General features: G+C 47.5%; 1 protein-coding gene across 1 annotated transcript; it reads left to right on the top strand.

Moving 5' to 3' along the window:
- The first annotated feature begins 87 nt into the window (after positions 1-87).
- On the top strand, positions 88-17,930 carry SALL3 (spalt-like transcription factor 3). Its single transcript, XM_006875887.1, has 3 exons — positions 88-169; positions 12,153-15,622; positions 17,499-17,930. The coding sequence occupies exons 1-3, from the start codon at positions 88-90 to the stop codon at positions 17,928-17,930; spliced, it is 3,984 nt and encodes a 1,327-aa protein (XP_006875949.1).
- The last annotated feature ends 392 nt before the right edge of the window (positions 17,931-18,322 follow it).

Genomic DNA, 18,322 nt, shown 5'->3' on the forward strand with positions numbered 1-18,322 from the left:
GCGCGAGCAGAGCGCCAGCAGAGCCTCCCCCGCCGGCCTCGGCGCCCATGCCCGGGACGCGCGCCCTGGACGCCCGCACTTAGCAGCATGTCGCGGCGCAAGCAGGCGAAACCCCAACACCTCCGCTCGGACGAGGAACTGCCGCCGCCGGACCTGGCCTCGGAGAACGGTGAGGACGGCGGGCGAGCGGGCGGGCGGGCGGACGGGCGGGAACCAGAAACCAGGACAGGAGCTGCCTTCTGCCGCCGCCGGCTCCGGAGCGCGGGCCCGGCCCGGCCGGCCGAGTTTCGCGCGAAGTAAACTTGGCTCTGCGCGGGGGAGCGCGCGGCCGGGAGCGCGGGGCTGCTGGGCGGGGGCCGCGCCGCCTCCTCCGCACCGTCCCCCCACCCCCCCGGAGCGTTTCGGGCCGTGCCGAGGTGGTTGTGACCAGGTCGCCCCTCGGGCCGCCGGGCGCCCTCTGGGTCCCGCGGCGCCCGGGTGCTGGCCCCGGAGGAGACTGCGGTGACCCCCGCCACTCTTCGGGGACCTCGGGCCTGTCTCCCAGGTACCAGTGAGCTGGCGCCGAGGGCCGCCAAGCAGGAGCTGTCCCTCAGACTGACCAGTTGGCCCCTTTCCAGAGCGAGTGGATGTTCTAAAGCCGTTTCTTCCGACCAGACACATTGATTGGATTTGCTGGCTGTGGTGTCGCCGTGGATTGAGCCCGGCGCCGGTGGGCTCACAGGGTGGTGTGGGTTTCCAACGAATCCCTAGGTCTTTCCGCCTTCTGACTGCACGGACATTAGCATCTCGAGAAGGACCCCGGCAGTCACTTAGCTCTTGGGAACTCCTCCTAGATTGTACCCCAAATGGAGAGCTAGGGCGTGCGGGCCAGGCGGGACCGGGAAAGTTAGAGCCTGGCGAGGTGGCCAACTTCCTGCGGCTGAGCTTTAGAAATGTCCAGATTAGGGTCCTGCATCCACTCTCCCGGTACCAACATCCCTCCCGGTTCGCCGCCAGGGACCCGCGCCTGCGTCGGGGCCCCCGGCGCACTGGCGCGAAGGCCGCGAGGAGCGGCCGCGGCCCGGGTACATGGCGACCCAGAGTCGGCTCAGAGCAACGCCATCACATAATTTACACTTGGTCGGGGGCGGGGGGGGGGGCGGGTAGGCTGGGCAACTTTTTTTTTTTTTTTTACTTATTTAAAATTGTTTAGACCTGTATTCTGATATATTTTTCCTCTGAACGTTAGCAGAAATAAACGGAATTTCAGAGTTGATAGTACAGTGTAGTAAAGTTTGAGACATCCCTGTCGGAATAGAGGGAGGGACAGAACATTAATTCTCCGGTTGGGAATTAATGAATTAAATGAAATTATTAAACTACTTTGGGTCTTTTTGTGGCCCTGGCGGTAAAGGACTCTATCTGTGTAGCCAAGTCGCCCAAGATTAGAACCGAAGATATGCTAAAAAGAATCGCTTGCATATGGTGGGTAGATTAAGGACAAAGAATCTTTTTGTCATGGAAATGGATTTTTTTTTTGTTTTGTTTACTTCATCACATAGAATTCCTCACACTTGGTTTGTTTTGTATTACCCTCAATGACTACATGATCAAATGAATGGATTTATTTCTGCCCAATGAGAAAGACAGTCTTGCCTTCAAAAGAACTACATTGCATCCCAGTGAGGAATTTTAAAGCTTTATTATTGTGGGCACTGAATAGCTTCAAATCGGCTTTCACAGAAGCTCCAAAATGCAACAATGTAAATACTTCTCAGCTTTGTAAGGTCCTTATCATAATGTGCAATGTCTCCTTTTATTAAAGCATATTTTAATTAATAGAGTAAAACACTTGTATTTAACAATTAACAGGCTGAGGCACTGCTATTCATTTTAAATTTCACTTTAGAAATGGAAGCTTGGTGAACTTAATAGTGTAAACATGTTGAGGGGCATGTAGCCTATATTTGAAAACCTAAGGTAGAGTAAATTATTTACAAGTTCTATTTTGAATTCCCCTCGCTGGTTCTCTGATTTTATTTTATTTTTTTGAGATGCATTGTATTTAGGTTTTCTTCCCTCCGTAGGATTAAAGTTTTTTTCTAGCCTGTGTTTTTCACAGCCCTTTAAAATTGTCATCAAGATATTGCCACAGTTCCTCATCATATTTTGCAACAGGCCAAAAATAGCCTGTCTGGGGGGTGGGGGGTGGGGCAGAACCTCAGTCAAGTCATTTGTTTCTAGGCTTGTTTTAAGGGTAGTTTAGGCAAACTATTAAAAATAGTTCTTTTTGATTTAATGATGGTGAAGCAGATTGTTGCTGAAGCATAAAAGGTCCTCTGCCCCCTGTCACGTCAAGAAGTGCTGATGTATTATTACCCTGTCATTGCTAAGATAACGAAGTAAAACATATTTTTAAAAGATCAATGGTTGTGAAACCGAACTTGCTCCAGCTTGATTCACATTGCCTCCAAAATTTAATTTTGTTAAGTGCACATGCAAAGGGCATTAGCATATAGCAGGCATGAAGCTAAAAGGGAGTTAAGTTCGTTTAACAGTAGGTGTTTTCGGAGTGAAGTAATTCCTTTGTATCACTTTGGACCGTGACATATTAATTAAAGTACTGGATCCATACAGATGCAGTCAAATTGAAGGCTGTTGGTAATGTTGTGAAGAATGTTTTGTATACAGTTTTTCTAGTACAATAAAGGGGAAGATACATACTGACTGGCCTTAACTCACAGTACAAAACTAAAGGAGAAATAAGACTTAGCTTTGAGGCTTTGGTTTTTAGGGATTGTCAGACAGAAAGAGCTGCGGTACTTACACACCTCGGTCTCCTGCTGAAGTGAAATAAGATGGTTTATCCAGAAAGAAAAGTGCCCGGAGATTTGCCAATTCTGCTGCTATCCTTTTGTAAAAATGTATCTGAATGATTATTGAGACTGACATTCCCAGGAGGAAGGGTCTTTGAAAACGACTTAGTTGCAATTTATTTCATTGAGATTTCTGAAAAATCAAATTGTATGGAAGCAGCCTGGGGGTCAGTTAAATACGTGCCACCAAGAATGAAATCCTTTGAGCCAGCTGAATATTTGTGTTTTAAGAAAAATTAATTAAAACTTACCATGCCAGTGCAGCATTTATACTCTTGAGAACTTTAAAAGTGTAATCTATGCTATCCTTTCTCATATAAGATACAATGTAATAAAGATGCATTTTAGGGTAGTTTAGACAGCAAGTCTGCATTTAAGGAAGAACAGGAAGCAAGTTGAATTGAAAACCATTTGCCATTGTGTCCTTTCTTCAAATTGTTACCACTAATTGTTTCAAAGTGTGTTTTTATTTTCTGCCAACTTAATTCGTGTGGCTATCTCAAAAATCCTTTCAAATGTGGTGAGCATATGATGTGAGAATTTAGCCTTGGTATTCAGAGGCTGTGTGTAAATGAGGGAGAAGAAGGCCGCCGGCCCGCCCGCCCAGAGCTGTGGAGAGATCCTTGTCTTTTATCTGTACTGCATGCTTTGCTGGGCACTTTCTTTGGTGCTCACAGCACACAGCACACACATTGACAATTCAGCAAACCAAAGGGAAACACTGGAGAAGCCACTCTCCATTTCTAGGCAGGTTTTGTGTTTTTGTTTTTCACTCTGAATTTTGGAAGGTAAGAAGTAATCATGGGGCGGGTGGGGGCGGGGGGCTAGGGGTTGATAATTTGCAAACATTTCTTTAAAACATAACCCTTAAAAACTTACCCTACTTCAAAATGCATCCTGTGGTAGTCCACCAGAGAAGTGCTGGTTAATTTTCACCTTGCCGAGGAACTGCTTACATGGTGGAGTTGGGGGGTTTCTGTGTACCATACATGTGAAACTTCCACAGTGTGTATAATCGAATATTTCTAGACCTATTCAGAGCCAGGAAAAGAAAGGAGACACGGGCAGCCAGCAGGAATTCCTTAGCAAGCTGATTATTTGTTGTGTACAAGATGCTGGGAAAGCAAAAAGTAGGTCAGGTTTCATTTCAGCGGGATCTTAAGAAGCTTTACCAAACTCTCAGAGTAACATTTCCTTTGGGGGGGGGGGCGGGAATCAGCAAAGGTCCGGGCAATGTTTGCATTCTGTGTACAGAAGGAACATCGGGTGGTTGGAATTTAGCGTTCCTAAACGTAAGAATTGGCACTGCCTTTGAAGTGAAATAAAAGTCTGGATCTGCTCATCAGGTGATACTGCAAGTTTAATGAGCAAAATAGTTTCAGGGACCATGATTTTTGAATCCTAATAGCGAGGGCTTTTTGTTGGTTTTGCTGGTGTTTTTATCCAACATGCTTTCTTGACTAATTGCCAGGCTCATTAAGACGTGAGTTAATTCCACTATGGGAGGAGCAGGTTTGTAATTACAGCACATACTAAGTGGCTATATACCAAATCCAACATACATGAAGACTGTGTAACATGGAATGTTTACTATTACCTTAAAGAAACTTTCATTTTTAAAAAGCCCATACTTCGTTTATCTTGTGGTTGCAACCTATTTATTTCAAAGACTGTATGTCTGTCTTTGACTGTCTGTCTGAAAGAAGTAACCCAAGCAACCAGTCAGATATTCACTGCAATAGGAAAATAATGTGACGCTCCATATTTGTATTTGAAATTAAGGTGGATTTGCTGGTTGACTCAAGGAACAAGTGCTGGGGCCTGGGACAGTATAGGACCACAGAGACCACCGGTGCAGGTCGCCTGGTGTCCCCATATTTTATTGTGTGGGTTTGTCTTTTCCAATCAGCCCGGAATTGCTATGCTGAACCGCTTCACGTTTTCTTGAAAGCACAGCGGCCAGTAAGCGCTAAGAAAGCTTTTTCTGTGTAGTGCTTGGGAAAGGTGGACTCCTCCGCTGGGCCCTCCCTGAAGGTGGGCACTTAGAACAGCCCTGACATGCCTTGCTGGTTTAACCTTTGCCTACTTTGCCCTGCCAGGGGTGGCCACTAGATGTCAAGCTGATCATACAATTAGTACATCCGAGCAGTTGACCTTGGCAGTGTGGCTTACAGGTTCTGTTAAGTGTTAACACTGAATTTGAGTGCTAACCGGGGACCCTGCGAGGCCCCTTCCTGCTTATCAAATGTGCCTCTAGTTCAGCAGGAGTGTTTATAGTTCTGAAAGGAGGGGAAAGGTTTTCTTTTGTGTGGCCATTACATCTTGAACTGTTTAATTAACCCTGCAGGTGCCGGGGCACTTTGTGTCGGTCCATCAGCATTCTGGCCCTTGTTTCAAGAGCTCAGTGTCCCTTGGAGAGCCTTGTCGGTCATTCTGTAGCTCGGCTGGAGATGTGTGCAGCATGGCTCCAGTGGTGGGGGCCGGCCAGGGCTTTTTCCAGATCCCTTTTCTTGTTGTGTGTAAACTTGGTCCACAGAAATGGAGAGGTGACCTCCCCCCCCCCCCTGGTGGGAACGGGAGACGTGGCACACTGGAATACACCTTTCTTCCTGGGAACAGCATCGTTGGTGCCTCTTGGGGACTGTTGAGGCATAGGTTTGCTTATTTGTTCATTTGTATGCATAGTAGATTTGAAAAGCTCAGGGTGTGGGTGAGCATAAAGGCATTTTTCAAGTCGACATGGGTACCTACCTGTAACCCCAAATGGCAAACTCGGGAAGCCATGTTCTCTGGAGACCAATCATCTGAACCGAAGGTGATTTGGGAGAAGAAGAAAAAAAGCCCACCCCAAGTCAGCTGGCATGACCCAGGTTCACATGTTTGTCATGAGGCAGCGACAGCGGTCCATGTGTCCTCGTCCTAAAAGCGTGATTTCAGTCTAACAGCCAAATGAAAGAATGATTGTGCAACCTGGCAGTGTAGCAAACACCCGCTTATTGGCTGCAGCACCACCAGCACACAGTTAGAACAGGTTGTGAGTGGTGTCTGTCCCACTTCACAGCTGCCCATGTGCGTGCAAGAAAGGGTGCCTCCCTCCCTGGTGCTTCACCACCCAGAAAAGAAGCCACAGGTGGCTGTTACTTAACAAATTTGAGATTCGGCCACTGAAGAGACAAGCCTAGGGTGCCGGGTCAGTGCTCGCTGCAGCATGGCAAGAGTGCCCCCCTCTGTCCAGCTCCATGTTGGCAGGCTCTGGAGGGCTGGGGCGGCTGGAATTCCTTCTACATTGTTAGACACAGTCGGGGTCTCTATTTGTCTCCTCCTGCTTCACAGCTTGGACTCAGTATGTGATAATTCATCTTTCTTTATGGGATTCAAAGCTATCATAAGGAGTTAAAAAGAATTAATTTGCAAGAAAATAAGTGTCTCCTAACAATGTAGGAAAACTTGGAGGGAGAAAAAAAAAATGCTCTCTAGATTCTGAAGAGATGGCAAAATCCCAAGGAAAAAAGTGTGCTTTCCTGCTCTAAAGACCCACATGGCAATTTTAAAGTTACCAATTAAAGCAGGATGTGGACGTCCATTTTCCTGTATTCAACCAGTTTGCTTCTTTTATTAATTTCAGTGAATTAAAAATACATAGTAAAAGTATACCAGGATGAAGGTGAGCTTTTCAGGTGAATGAACGAGGAGAAAACTGCAGTTTCTCTGCTGTTTTATAATCGGTTCATTCATTTAAAAAACACTGTGCTCCTGACACGAGAAAATGAAAAGAGCTTTCCTAAGAACCATGACTGGACAAGAAAACAACAACAGTGTTGTCTCAAATATTCTTATATAGATCCATAGACACAGCAATGGTTTTCACCACAGGTTTGAAAAAGGTCATCATGATTTCATTCTTTAGAACACCATGAATATGTTTCAGCAGATAGAACAGCAAAGGATGCATACTCCATTTACATCAAGATGCAATGTTTGCAAGCCACACGGTAAAACTGCCAAGTAGCTCCTCAGTGAGCAGAACCTCCCTGCCACACTAGAAACCCGCTGTGTTATGTTCGTCAGCCATTTTCATGCAGAACTTGAAATACCTTAATAAGGACCAGACTAGGAATTAATCAGAGCAGAGGGATGCTGAAGCCATGGGGTTTTTTGTTTTTTTGTGTTGTGTTGTTGTTGGCTGGAGGACTACTCTCACACCGATTCAGCTGACCTTTAAGTATAAAAACATTTTTTTATTAACCATTCTGTGTGCATTTTGTAAGTTTTGTTTTTTTTTTAATCTGTTTATTTTAACAAGTATCATTTTTAAAGCTGCTCCTTTGTCCCCAGCTTTATATGAAAGGTTCTAGAACCTTCTTTCCTTCTCCTGTGGAATTCAGAAATGCATAGAACTCAATCGAGATTTCTGTTGAACAGCGATTCAGTTTGGAACTCTGAACATTTTAAGTATAACTTATCAACTCATGATACACAGTCCCTCTCTTGAACTGAAATAATTCCACGTCTTTAGTCCCATTCTTTTCTCTACTCCTGATTGTATAAATTCCTAAATGCAGACCAACTACTGGAAGGCTTGGAATTGAGTTCACATTTGACATGAGCAAAGGAAGAATAATTCTCAGGCCAGGGCCTTTTACCTTCCTCGCATTTCCAACAATGAGGACAGCAAACAGATGTCAGCTTTAGGGAGTAACCTGAACTCAAGTGTTTCTCTTATCTGAGGAGGGAAGACTGTTTCCTAAGTTCTATGACTTGGTGAGCTGGTTGGCATTTTCCTTCACTTGTTCTAATATAACCCTTATGTACTATAAATTCATGCTTAATCCCTTGCCTATTCACAGTTTCTAATCTCTGAGTTGTTGAATAGTCAGTGTGCAAAAAATAAATTACTTTGACATTAATGATAATGTTTATAATGTTTGTTTTTTAATTCCCCCCTTAAGAAAGAAAGAAAGAAAATGAAAATTGCACTGCAAATAAATTTCCCATACTTGTCACTGCTGTTTTAATGTTCCACTGGTATGGCATTTCATAGAAATAAAAATTTTAAGCCATATTAACTAATGGGTGTAATAATGTCTACTTGTAGAACATAAAGGCCAGCTCAAAATGTACATTTAATTAAGAGATGCTTAAGTACATTTGATTCTGACATCGTATTGCTTAATACTATGGCAGGATTAAAGGGCTTTATGGAATTTATATCATAAAATTGAAGCTGCATTCAGATTTTCCCATGTAGATTTTCTTATAAACATAATGTCAGATTAGACACAAACAGCCTGTCTGAGATACATTTTGTAATTGTCATGAGCAGACACATGGAGGCTAGTTGTAAGAACTGTTTCCTTTCTCTCTCCCCCCACACCCCAGCCCAGCCCAGCCCCTGCTTTCTGAATGCATCAGTCCCTGATTTCTCATTCTGCTCTTCAGTAACGTGGCCTGATCATTCCTGATCATTCTAAGGAACTTGCGCTCTCCTAGCAGGATGTACTCATTTTGTTTCTTACTGATCCCGTTTAGTTGGGATGCTCATTGTCATTGTTTAGTAACATTCTTCAAGTTATGTAAACCGAAGGGGAGGTTTTCGTTTGTATTTGTTGTATTGCAGGCTTTCCTAGGAAATCTGTGCTTCTCTGTAACTTTGTGAGATGCCCATCTCGTTCACATTTTATAGTAAAAATCGGGCACCTGAGAATCACAGTTTAAGTGCTCAAGCTACTGGCATTTTAGACAAACTCCAATTTAAATAATTATAGCTAATCATCTCAAATCATTTGCCCAAAATAAGTCTGAACTATACTGAAGATTTTTTTTCTTTACTACACTGTCATTTTAAAGATCTATTTGAGTCAGAAGTCAAATCTGTCCTGAAGCTTTGCTTTTAAAATCCAACAGCTGTCTGTTCTGTTAGATTCTTTGACATAATAAACTGTTCACAGACCCAAATGGTCAGAATGCCATTGTAAAATTTAAAGTGCTTTTCTTCATCAATTTTGAAGGAATATGAGTAGAAGATTACTTTACTTTGACCCGGATATCGCCGCTATATTTAAGTAATGAGTAGTAGTAGTTACATTAAGGAGCTAAAATATTCTGTGCAGTTTCGCAGTCAAGAAACAAGTAGTTGAATTTCACAAACCAACCAATGGGAAAAAGGAAATTAGCTGTGGGAACCCTCCTCAAACTCGCAGGGGGTTTGAAAGTGAACCCTGAAAATAACCTAACACCTAAAAAACTAAGGGGACTATAAAAACTTTCATCTTTAAGGTAAATAGAGACATGTGAGGTGCTGAGAGACCTATAGGCAATGCACAAAGTCTTAAGTCCCCTTTTCACAAGCCAGCTTATGACAAAGGACATCTGAGAATGTCCATTTGTAAAGATACAATTAATTCACAGTTATGTAAGTTAATTCTTCTAAAATGGTTTTAATAAATGCATTTTAAATGATCCAGAACTCAGTCTAATTTGCAAGCATCTTCTCAGCAAAGTAACCCTAATACATATTTCATTTGAAGAAATTTTATTATTTTAATGCGATGTACATAGTTTAATTTTGTAACATTTAAAGTTTGTAAACCTTTACAAAGTTCTTCAATAATATAAAAGTTGTACATTTTTATCTTCTGTGAAGAGTTAAGGTAGAAAATGTTTTAAGAAATTGGCAATATTTTGTTTCTCCTGGGCATTTTCCTTTTCAAAGAGTATTAAAATAAAAATCTTTATTTGTGAAGATCATAAACAGACCTTTTATAGCATAGTTTTTAAATATAAAAAACACCTTTTAAAAACATAATTTTCCTTGTTTGTTTTGGTAATTATTTCTAGGTACATAGCATGATATACTAATAGTGATTCCAATTATTTCTTGTAAATAGCCTCTTAGATGTCTTTTAAATCTACGAGGGATCTTCAAGAAGTTCATGGAAAAATTCCATTTTCTTTTCATTCATTCCATCTGCCATAGAACTTTTTTAAGCCTTAGAATGGGTGTATAGAACAAACAGCATTCTTCTATTATTTATAAAGAAATGTAGAAGTAGAGATTCTTGACATTGTGTGATAATTATTAAAATACTTGAATGGAATTTGAGATAACCCTTATCTCTTTAATCATGGAGAAATTATTTACCTGGAGATTTTAGGCTGCTGTTTTGTTTTTTTGTTTTGGGGTGGGTTTTTTGTTTTTGTTTTTGTTTTTTTGTGAATGTGGGTTGTTTTGTTTGTTTTTTTGGTCTTCTCTGTTCCATAACCTTAGGAAGTTTAAAATTAGATTTTGCATACATTGAGCAAAGTTAAGTCCTCTGGGTATTTATTTTGCTAATGTGCCTATCTGCAGTAGAAATCCGCTGTGTCTTTGCTCCTAGCTATAGTACACCTCATTACTGATACTTATTACAGTGTTTACCTCATACAGTAATGAGGCTCTGGGCTGGCCGGTCTTCAGCCCTGAATTGAGTTTAAAAGTCTAGCAGGTCTTTATGACCTGCAAGCTCCAACTTCTTGTGCCCCCAAATGCTTTAGCCAGTCAGGAAAATGCTAATTGAACGCCGCTAATCATTTTTAAAGGCATGTAAAAATTGCCTGGAGCTATGGCCTTGTGGAGGGCAGCAGGCTGTGCTCAAAAAATAAATATCTTTTTTTTTTTTCCCGAAGAGGGATTTTATATATATATATATGATACATACATACACATTTATGTATATGCACATAATTTTTTTCTTAAAATCCAGTTAGTCTATTGGAATTGGTGCAGAACTCTAGATTCCCTTTTCCAAACATTTAAAGAGAATAAAAATTTGGAGACTTTCACAAATGTATTTGTAAATGCTGTAACAGTAAATACTTCTGTGTTCAGCAGGCTTGGAGATGTTTCCTTCTTACAGTAAGCTCTGCATGTTTAACAAAGAACCTCTCGGCGGCTGTCATTCCAGCCTGTTTGATTTGTAGCTGTCACTCTATCTGCAAGTTGACAAAAAGCAGTTGCGAGCAGCAATGTCCAGAGCAGCACATCGGACCTGACTAATTACCAGGCATTACCTTTCACCCCACTAGCCGAAAAAAAAGGGAAGCTACAAATGTTATTGTATGTTGATTGCCTGTGCCTGGGAAGCTATTTATTTGATCAGGTGTGAATTAGAATTGTTCATTAAACATGGTTGTTATTCGGCACAAGAGGGTAACGGGAGTCAGAGGAAGTGAATGCCTACAATAGTAATTAAACATGTGTAACCAATTAGTGGGTTTTCTGCTATGGTGCAAGCATATAATTTGCTAAGTCTTTCTATGAGAATAGATGAAAATAGGTACAGAAAGTGTGTCTGACTACAACATTCTCATGTTAAACATGTCAACATAAATGAACTTTAAATATTTAATTTCTAGTTTGTTAACAAAGCACTGAACTCTATTGGCTAAGACCAATAACATGTAATTTTAGTGCATTTCTCGAAGAAATATTGCATCTGACAGAGCCAATTGATTGTATCAGACATTATCAGTTTCTGGTCCAGCTGTATCGACACGCATTTTGCAAATCATAACGTAGACATTTGCCTTATCTCTTAAGTCCAAGAGGGAGGGAGGAGAGATGGGGGGTTGGCCTGTGAAGCCATCAGCAGACCCAATAGATTGTTTTTCTCGGTAGAGATATGAGAAATGCCCATGTTTTCTTTGTTACATTTACAAATGAAAGCGTTTAACTGAAGTTTCCTGCGTATGATAACTGCGTATTGATCTGAAAGGTTATAAGGAGCCACGCTGAATCTGATGTCCAGCGCTGCGTACAGATAATAAATCCAGGTGGTTCACGGCCACACTTGAGTAGCAGACGCCTGGCGTGCCCTGTCAGGAGCTGATGTGAGTTTGAAAGGTCACAGATTAGTTTAGCAATGTTAACTGAACTGGTAAGGGCCTCTCTCATTTTGCTGGAAATGAGGAAGCCGGCTGGTGAAGGGGAATCCTAATGAGCCTGTTGAAGGCTAGCTTTGTACCCAACGACAAGGTAGCTGCGATTGTATGAAAATATTGGAAATCAATGCCTTCTATGGAATTTCATTAAGAAGCAGTATCCACAATTGATAGAGCCTCATAATTTGATGGATTGTGCTAAGAAAATGATTAGCTAGCTAGAAAGAGTCATGGAGCACACACGCCAGGCGTCAGAATGGTTGAAGTGGGGTAATTTGTACCAAATAAAAAATATTGATTTTACTGATGTGCAAAATTCTAAAATGGAGGGCGGGCTGTCCCGCAGGCCCTGGCTGATACAGTCTTTTGGTCTTCCAGTGGTCCCCGGGGACGGCGGTGCGGACGAAGGTGACAGCGGGAACGAGAGCCGCAGCGGGAGCGAGGAGACGGACGTGTGTGACAAGTGCTGTGCCGAGTTCTTCAAGCGGGCCCACTTCCTGGCGCACAAGAAGAGCTGCACCAAGAATCCGCTGGTGCTAATCGTCCACGAAGATGAGCCAGCACCACCCTCTGAAGACTTTCCGGAACCTTCTCCTGCCAGCTCCCCCAGCGAGCAGGCAGAGAGCGAGCAGGCAGAAGAGGCTGCTCCGGCCGAGACCGGGGAGAGCAGCGAGCTGAAGGCTGCGGACGAGGAAGAGGAGCCCATGGACGTGGAGGGCCCTGGGGACAAAGGCCCTGTGGCCGCCACCAAGCCAACCCTGCCTCCGGGTCCGGAGCCCACAGCCATGGCCAGCTACAGCATGCCCAGCACCAACGTGACCCTGGAGACACTGCTGAGCACTAAGGTGGCAGTGGCCCAGTTCTCACAGAGCGGGCGGGCAGCGGGCGGCGCGGGCCCGGGCAGCGGCGTCTCCGCAGTGGCCATCCCCATGATCCTGGAGCAGCTGGTGTCTCTGCAGCAGCAACAGATCCACCAGCTTCAGCTCATCGAGCAGATCCGCAGCCAGGTGGCCATGATGAGTCGCCAGTCGCTGCGGCCCACCCTGAACCCCACGGCTGCGGCTGCCGCCACCCCCACTACCCCTGGGCCGGCCACCAGCCAGCTGCAGGGCTTTGCTGCCCACCCAGCTCTCCAGCTCTCCACTGCAGGGCCCACCCCCAGTGCCCCACCAGCCACTTACGAGGGTCCCCCACTCCTCTCACAGCCCTCGCCCAGGGCCAGCACCCCTGGCGTCCCCAGCAGCGGCCCCCCGGCCCCAGCGGAGCCCACTATCCCTGTGTCATCCAGCACGGCCCCCGCCTCAGCGACCCCTCCCTCTGTGTCCAGTGTGGCCAGCAGCTCCTCCCGGCCGCAGAGTGCCCCCACGCCCCCCACCCTGGGACCTGGGATGCTGCTCACCTCGGCGTCTGGTCTGCCAAACCCACTTCTACCTCAGACCTCTTCCAGTACCGTCATCTTCCCCAACCCACTGGTCAGCATTGCGGCCACGGCCAACGCGCTGGACCCGCTTTCAGCCCTCATGAAGCACCGCAAAGGGAAGCCCCCCAATGTGTCCGTGTTCGAGCCTAAAGCCAGCTCCGAGGACCCCTTCTTCAAGCACAAGTGCAGGTTCTGCGCCAAGGTCTTTGGCAGCGACAGCGCCTTGCAGATCCACCTGCGTTCACACACAGGCGAGCGGCCGTTCAAGTGCAACATCTGTGGCAACCGGTTCTCCACCAAGGGCAACCTCAAGGTCCACTTCCAGAGGCACAAGGAGAAGTACCCTCACATCCAGATGAACCCCTACCCCGTGCCGGAATACCTCGACAATGTGCCCACCTGCTCCGGCATCCCCTATGGAATGTCCCTGCCTCCAGAAAAGCCGGTGACCACCTGGCTGGACAGCAAGCCGGTGTTGCCGACGGTCCCCACGTCCCTGGGGTTGCAACTGCCGCCCACCGTGCCCAGCTTTGCCGACTCTCCCAGCCTCACACCCGTGAGCCGTTCCCCACAGAGGCCCTCACCTGCCTCCAGCGAGTGCACCTCCCTGTCACCTGGACTCAACAACCCCGAGTCCGGTGGCACGGTGACAGCTGAGTCCCCACAGCCCCTCCTGAGTGCGGCCTCACTGACCAAAACTGAGCCCCTCAGCCTGCCTCCTACAAGCACCAGGGCCGGAGACCCCCCAGCCAGTGGGCAGGCCACTGCCGTGCCCCTGCCAGTGGTCCCTCCGGCCACCGACAGCAACGTACCCTCCAGTCTCTCCAACCCCGGGCTCCCTGCAGCCTCGGACCAGTTCAAGGCCAAGTTTCCGTTCGGTGGCCTGCTTGACTCTATGCAAACATCAGAGACCTCGAAGCTTCAGCAGTTGGTGGAGAATATTGACAAGAAAATGACAGACCCCAACCAGTGCGTCATCTGCCACCGGGTGCTGAGCTGCCAGAGTGCCCTCAAGATGCACTACCGGACGCACACCGGGGAGCGGCCGTTCAAGTGCAAGATCTGCGGCCGGGCCTTCACCACCAAGGGCAACCTGAAGACGCACTTTGGCGTGCACCGGGCCAAGCCGCCGCTCAGGGTGCAGCATTCCTGCCCCATCTGTCAGAAGAAGTTTACGAACGCCGTGGTCCTGCAACAGCACATCCGCATGCACATGGGGGGCCAGATCCCCAACACACCCCTGCCCGAGGGCTTCCAGGAGGCCATGGACACTGAGCTCGCCCTGGACGAGAAGAGTACCGATGCCCTGAGCAACTATGAGGACGACGTGGATGAGAACTCTGTGGAAGACGATCCGGAGCTGAAGGACCCCGGGGCCGACCCGTCCAAGCCCCTGCTGACCTTCTCCGGCTCCTGCCCGCCCTCACCACCCTCGGTCATCTCCAGCATCGCCGCCCTGGAGAACCAGATGAAGATGATGGACTCAGTCATGGGCTGCCAGCAACTGACCGGCCTCAAGTCCCTGGAGACTGGGTCTGGGGAGAGTGACGACCGTCTGAGTAACGATTCCTCGTCAGCTGCGGGGGATCTGGAAAGCCAGAGCGCCGGCAGCCCTGCCACGTCCTCCTCCTCCTCCTCCATGCAGCCACTGTCCCCCATCCACAGCCACAGCGAGAGTTTCCGCTCCAAGTCCCCAGGCCTCGGCAACCAGGAGCCTCAGGAACTAGCGCTCAAGACAGAAAAGCCAGACAGCCCAGCACCCCCGGCTTCTGAGAATGGAGGCGCCCTGGATCTGACAGCGGCGCCCCCGGGCCGGCCTGTGGTCAAGGAGGAGGCCCCCTTTAGCCTGCTGTTCCTGAACAGAGAACGGGGTAAGTGTGAAAGCACTGTGTGTAGTGTCTGTGGCAAGCCCTTTGCTTGCAGGAGTGCTCTGGACATTCACTTCCGCAGCCACACGAAGGAGCGTCCCTTTGTCTGCACGGCCTGCAGTCGTGGGTGCTCCACGGTGGGTAATTTAAAACAGCACATACTGACGCACACATTCAAAGAGCTGCCTTCTCAGTTGTTTGAACCCAACTTTGCTCTAGGTCCCAGCCAAAGTTCTCCTAGCCTGGCCACCAGCACCACCCCCACCACCATCAGGATGGAAGTGAACGGCCACAGCAAGCCTGTCTCTCTGGGTGAGGGCCCCCCACTCCCGGCTGGAATCCAGGTCCCCACCGGGCCACAGACAGTGATGAGCCCTGGTGTCACCCCCTTGTTGGCCCCCCCGCCGCGCCGGACCCCCAAGCAGCACAACTGTCAGTCGTGCGGGAAGACCTTCTCGTCAGCCAGCGCCCTGCAGATCCACGAGCGGACACACACTGGGGAGAAGCCCTTTGGCTGCACGATCTGCGGGCGAGCTTTTACCACCAAGGGGAACCTCAAGGTAAGAGGCGTGCGAAGCTCTGTCTGAATCGAGGACACGGGCAGGGCTGCAAGGAGGCCACTCCCTGTGGATCAGGTGGACACAGTAGACACTGTGGTCCTGGCCATGAAACGGGAAAAGTCATGGGCAGTTGGAGTGTGTGTGTGCATGTTTGTAATGCAGGTGCACATGTGTGTGGGTATGTGCACACAACTACATGTGTGTTAATAAAAGCTGAAACATGCATTTGCCACAGGTGTGCACATGTGTAGTTTTGTGTGCACATAAGTACATATTTGCAAATGCAGGCACATATATCTGCACGCACATGTGTGAGGGTGGGTGTGTGTAAATGCAAGTACATGGGTGTGTCCATATGTGTGAGGGCATGTATGTGGGTTCACACATACATGTGTGTGCACGCGGGTGCTCGTGTGTGTCGGGTGCGTGTGTAGGTGTCGGTGCACATGTTCATGTGTGCACTGTGCTCATGTACACAGGTATATATGTAAATGCAGGTGAGTGTAAGTGCAGGTGTTTGCAGACATACATGTAAATGCAGATGTACACGTGTGTGTGTGTGTGCGGGTGCTTACATATGTGAGGGTGTACATGTAACTACAGGTGTAGCTTGTGTGTGTGTGTGCAGGCATATATGTAAATGAAGGTGCATGTGAGGAGGGTGGACATGCCTGTGCACGCCCACTTGTCCTGGGAGCAGGTGTATGCTGTGTGGTGCAGACGTCTGGGCTCACCCTGTGATGTAGGTTACCTCTTGGAAGAGGCTCAGGTGGCTGCTACCCTTGAGAGGCTGTGGCCAGCATGTGGCCCAGGTGGTGATATCACACAGCCGGCAGTGTGGTGGGCAGAGCCAGAGCCTGGCACACTCTTGAATCTCTGCTGCTACCAAGTAAATGTGGCTTGTAAATGCTCTCATATGGGACAGGCATACTTCCTGGTTTCTGTAATGTCCCACTGTCTTGTCCACAAGACTGACCAGAGGAGCTGGAGATGGTGTTGGTGAGAAGAGGGAAAGTGAATGTTCTGATGTGCCCTGAGAAAACCACATACCTCGTGTGTCTTCCTTGGAAAACAGAATGCTGGATGTGGACAGTGTCTCAGCTGAATGCCCAGCCTTCACTTTCTGTAAAATTTACGCGGGGGCATTGTCAGACCCTCTAAAGAGACACGCCCACACACCAGAAGCAGTTTGAGGGCCCTCTGCTGACCTCAGGTGCCCCTGGTTGCTTTCCACTGAACATCTCCTCGTGTTTGAAAGAGAGAACTCGAAGCATAGTTCACCAGAGCGGGAGGAGCAGGGCGGAGGAGAGGCAGAAGGGCCACAGGGCTGGGGTGAGCTGAGGGGTTGCATTTGGTAGTATCTGAGGTCTGTAACATTCAGGCAATCCCGTGATTGTGGGTCAGGTTTGCCAACTGGAAGATGCCAACTGCACATTACCTCACTTGTTCACTTTTTTGGGCTTTGTGTGTCGTAAAGACAAACATTGTTTGTTTGTTCGAGGTTAAGATGGTCTTAGGAGTTCATGTTCCTCTATTTTTGTAGGCTTGTCTGTAGTCTGTCTACAACTATTCCCAAACGAATGCTTAGCACAGGCAAAAGTCCTGAGCAAACAAGACCTAGAGGTATCCAGGTGGCTTGGACTTCGGTGTGGTTCTGTAGGATAAGCACTGGACTACAGACCACAAGGTGGATGGTTCAAATCCACCAGCTGCTCCTCGGAAACCCTATACAGGGTCATTATGAGTCGGAACCGACCTGACTGCACTTACCGACAAAGGTGTCCACATGGCTAGTGGGCATGTCATGAATTGGCTAAAGAGGGAACAAACCCGCTTCGCCCATCTGAACTTGTTCTCTGTCATATTTCACATGCAGGTCCACATGGGGACACACATGTGGAATAACGCGCCCGCCAGACGAGGCCGCCGGCTCTCAGTGGAAAACCCCATGGCTCTGTTAGGGGGTGATGCCCTGAAGTTTTCTGAAATGTTCCAAAAGGATTTGGCAGCTCGAGCCATGAATGTGGACCCCAACTTTTGGAACCAGTATGCTGCGGCTCTCACGAATGGCCTTGCCATGAAGAACAATGAGATTTCTGTCATACAGAATGGGGGCATACCCCAGCTCCCAGTTAGCCTCGGCGGCAGCGCCATCCCCTCCCTGAATAACCTCAGCAGCGGAATGGACAAGGCGCGCACAGGCAGCAGCCCTCCTGCTGTCGGCTTGGACAAAGTCAGCTTGGAGACAGGGGCCAGCCGCCCGTTCACGAGGTTCATCGAGGACAACAAGGAGATTGGTATAAACTAATGCACAGACTCAGTGTCGGCTCGGTCCTGTGTGCAAATCTCGATGTTGGAGTGTTAGTCTTAGGACCTTAAACAGCCGGGTCCTTGTTATAGCTGAAAACACATCGGCCCTGTGGCTGCTAGATCCCTGCCCCCCACTCGGGGGGGCTACGTGGTCTGTCCGCAATCACTGAGAAGTCAAACCCTCTCAATTTAAGTGGAAAAAGTCATGGGAAACCGTGTCAGGAACTGAGAGCATAGGGCACATCCACTTGCTTCTGCTAAAACCTAACATTCCCCACCTGGAGAGGGAAAAATGGAGCTTCCTGCAGCTCTGAGGGTTTTGCTCACTTGAGTTAGAAACTTGAACGCTGTTTTTAGAAATCCTAATCTTAAAGAAGAAGTGGTTTAGTC

Source organism: Chrysochloris asiatica, unplaced genomic scaffold, assembly GCF_000296735.1.
Source record: "Chrysochloris asiatica unplaced genomic scaffold, ChrAsi1.0 scaffold00345, whole genome shotgun sequence".
Taxonomy (NCBI): domain Eukaryota; kingdom Metazoa; phylum Chordata; class Mammalia; order Afrosoricida; family Chrysochloridae; genus Chrysochloris; species Chrysochloris asiatica.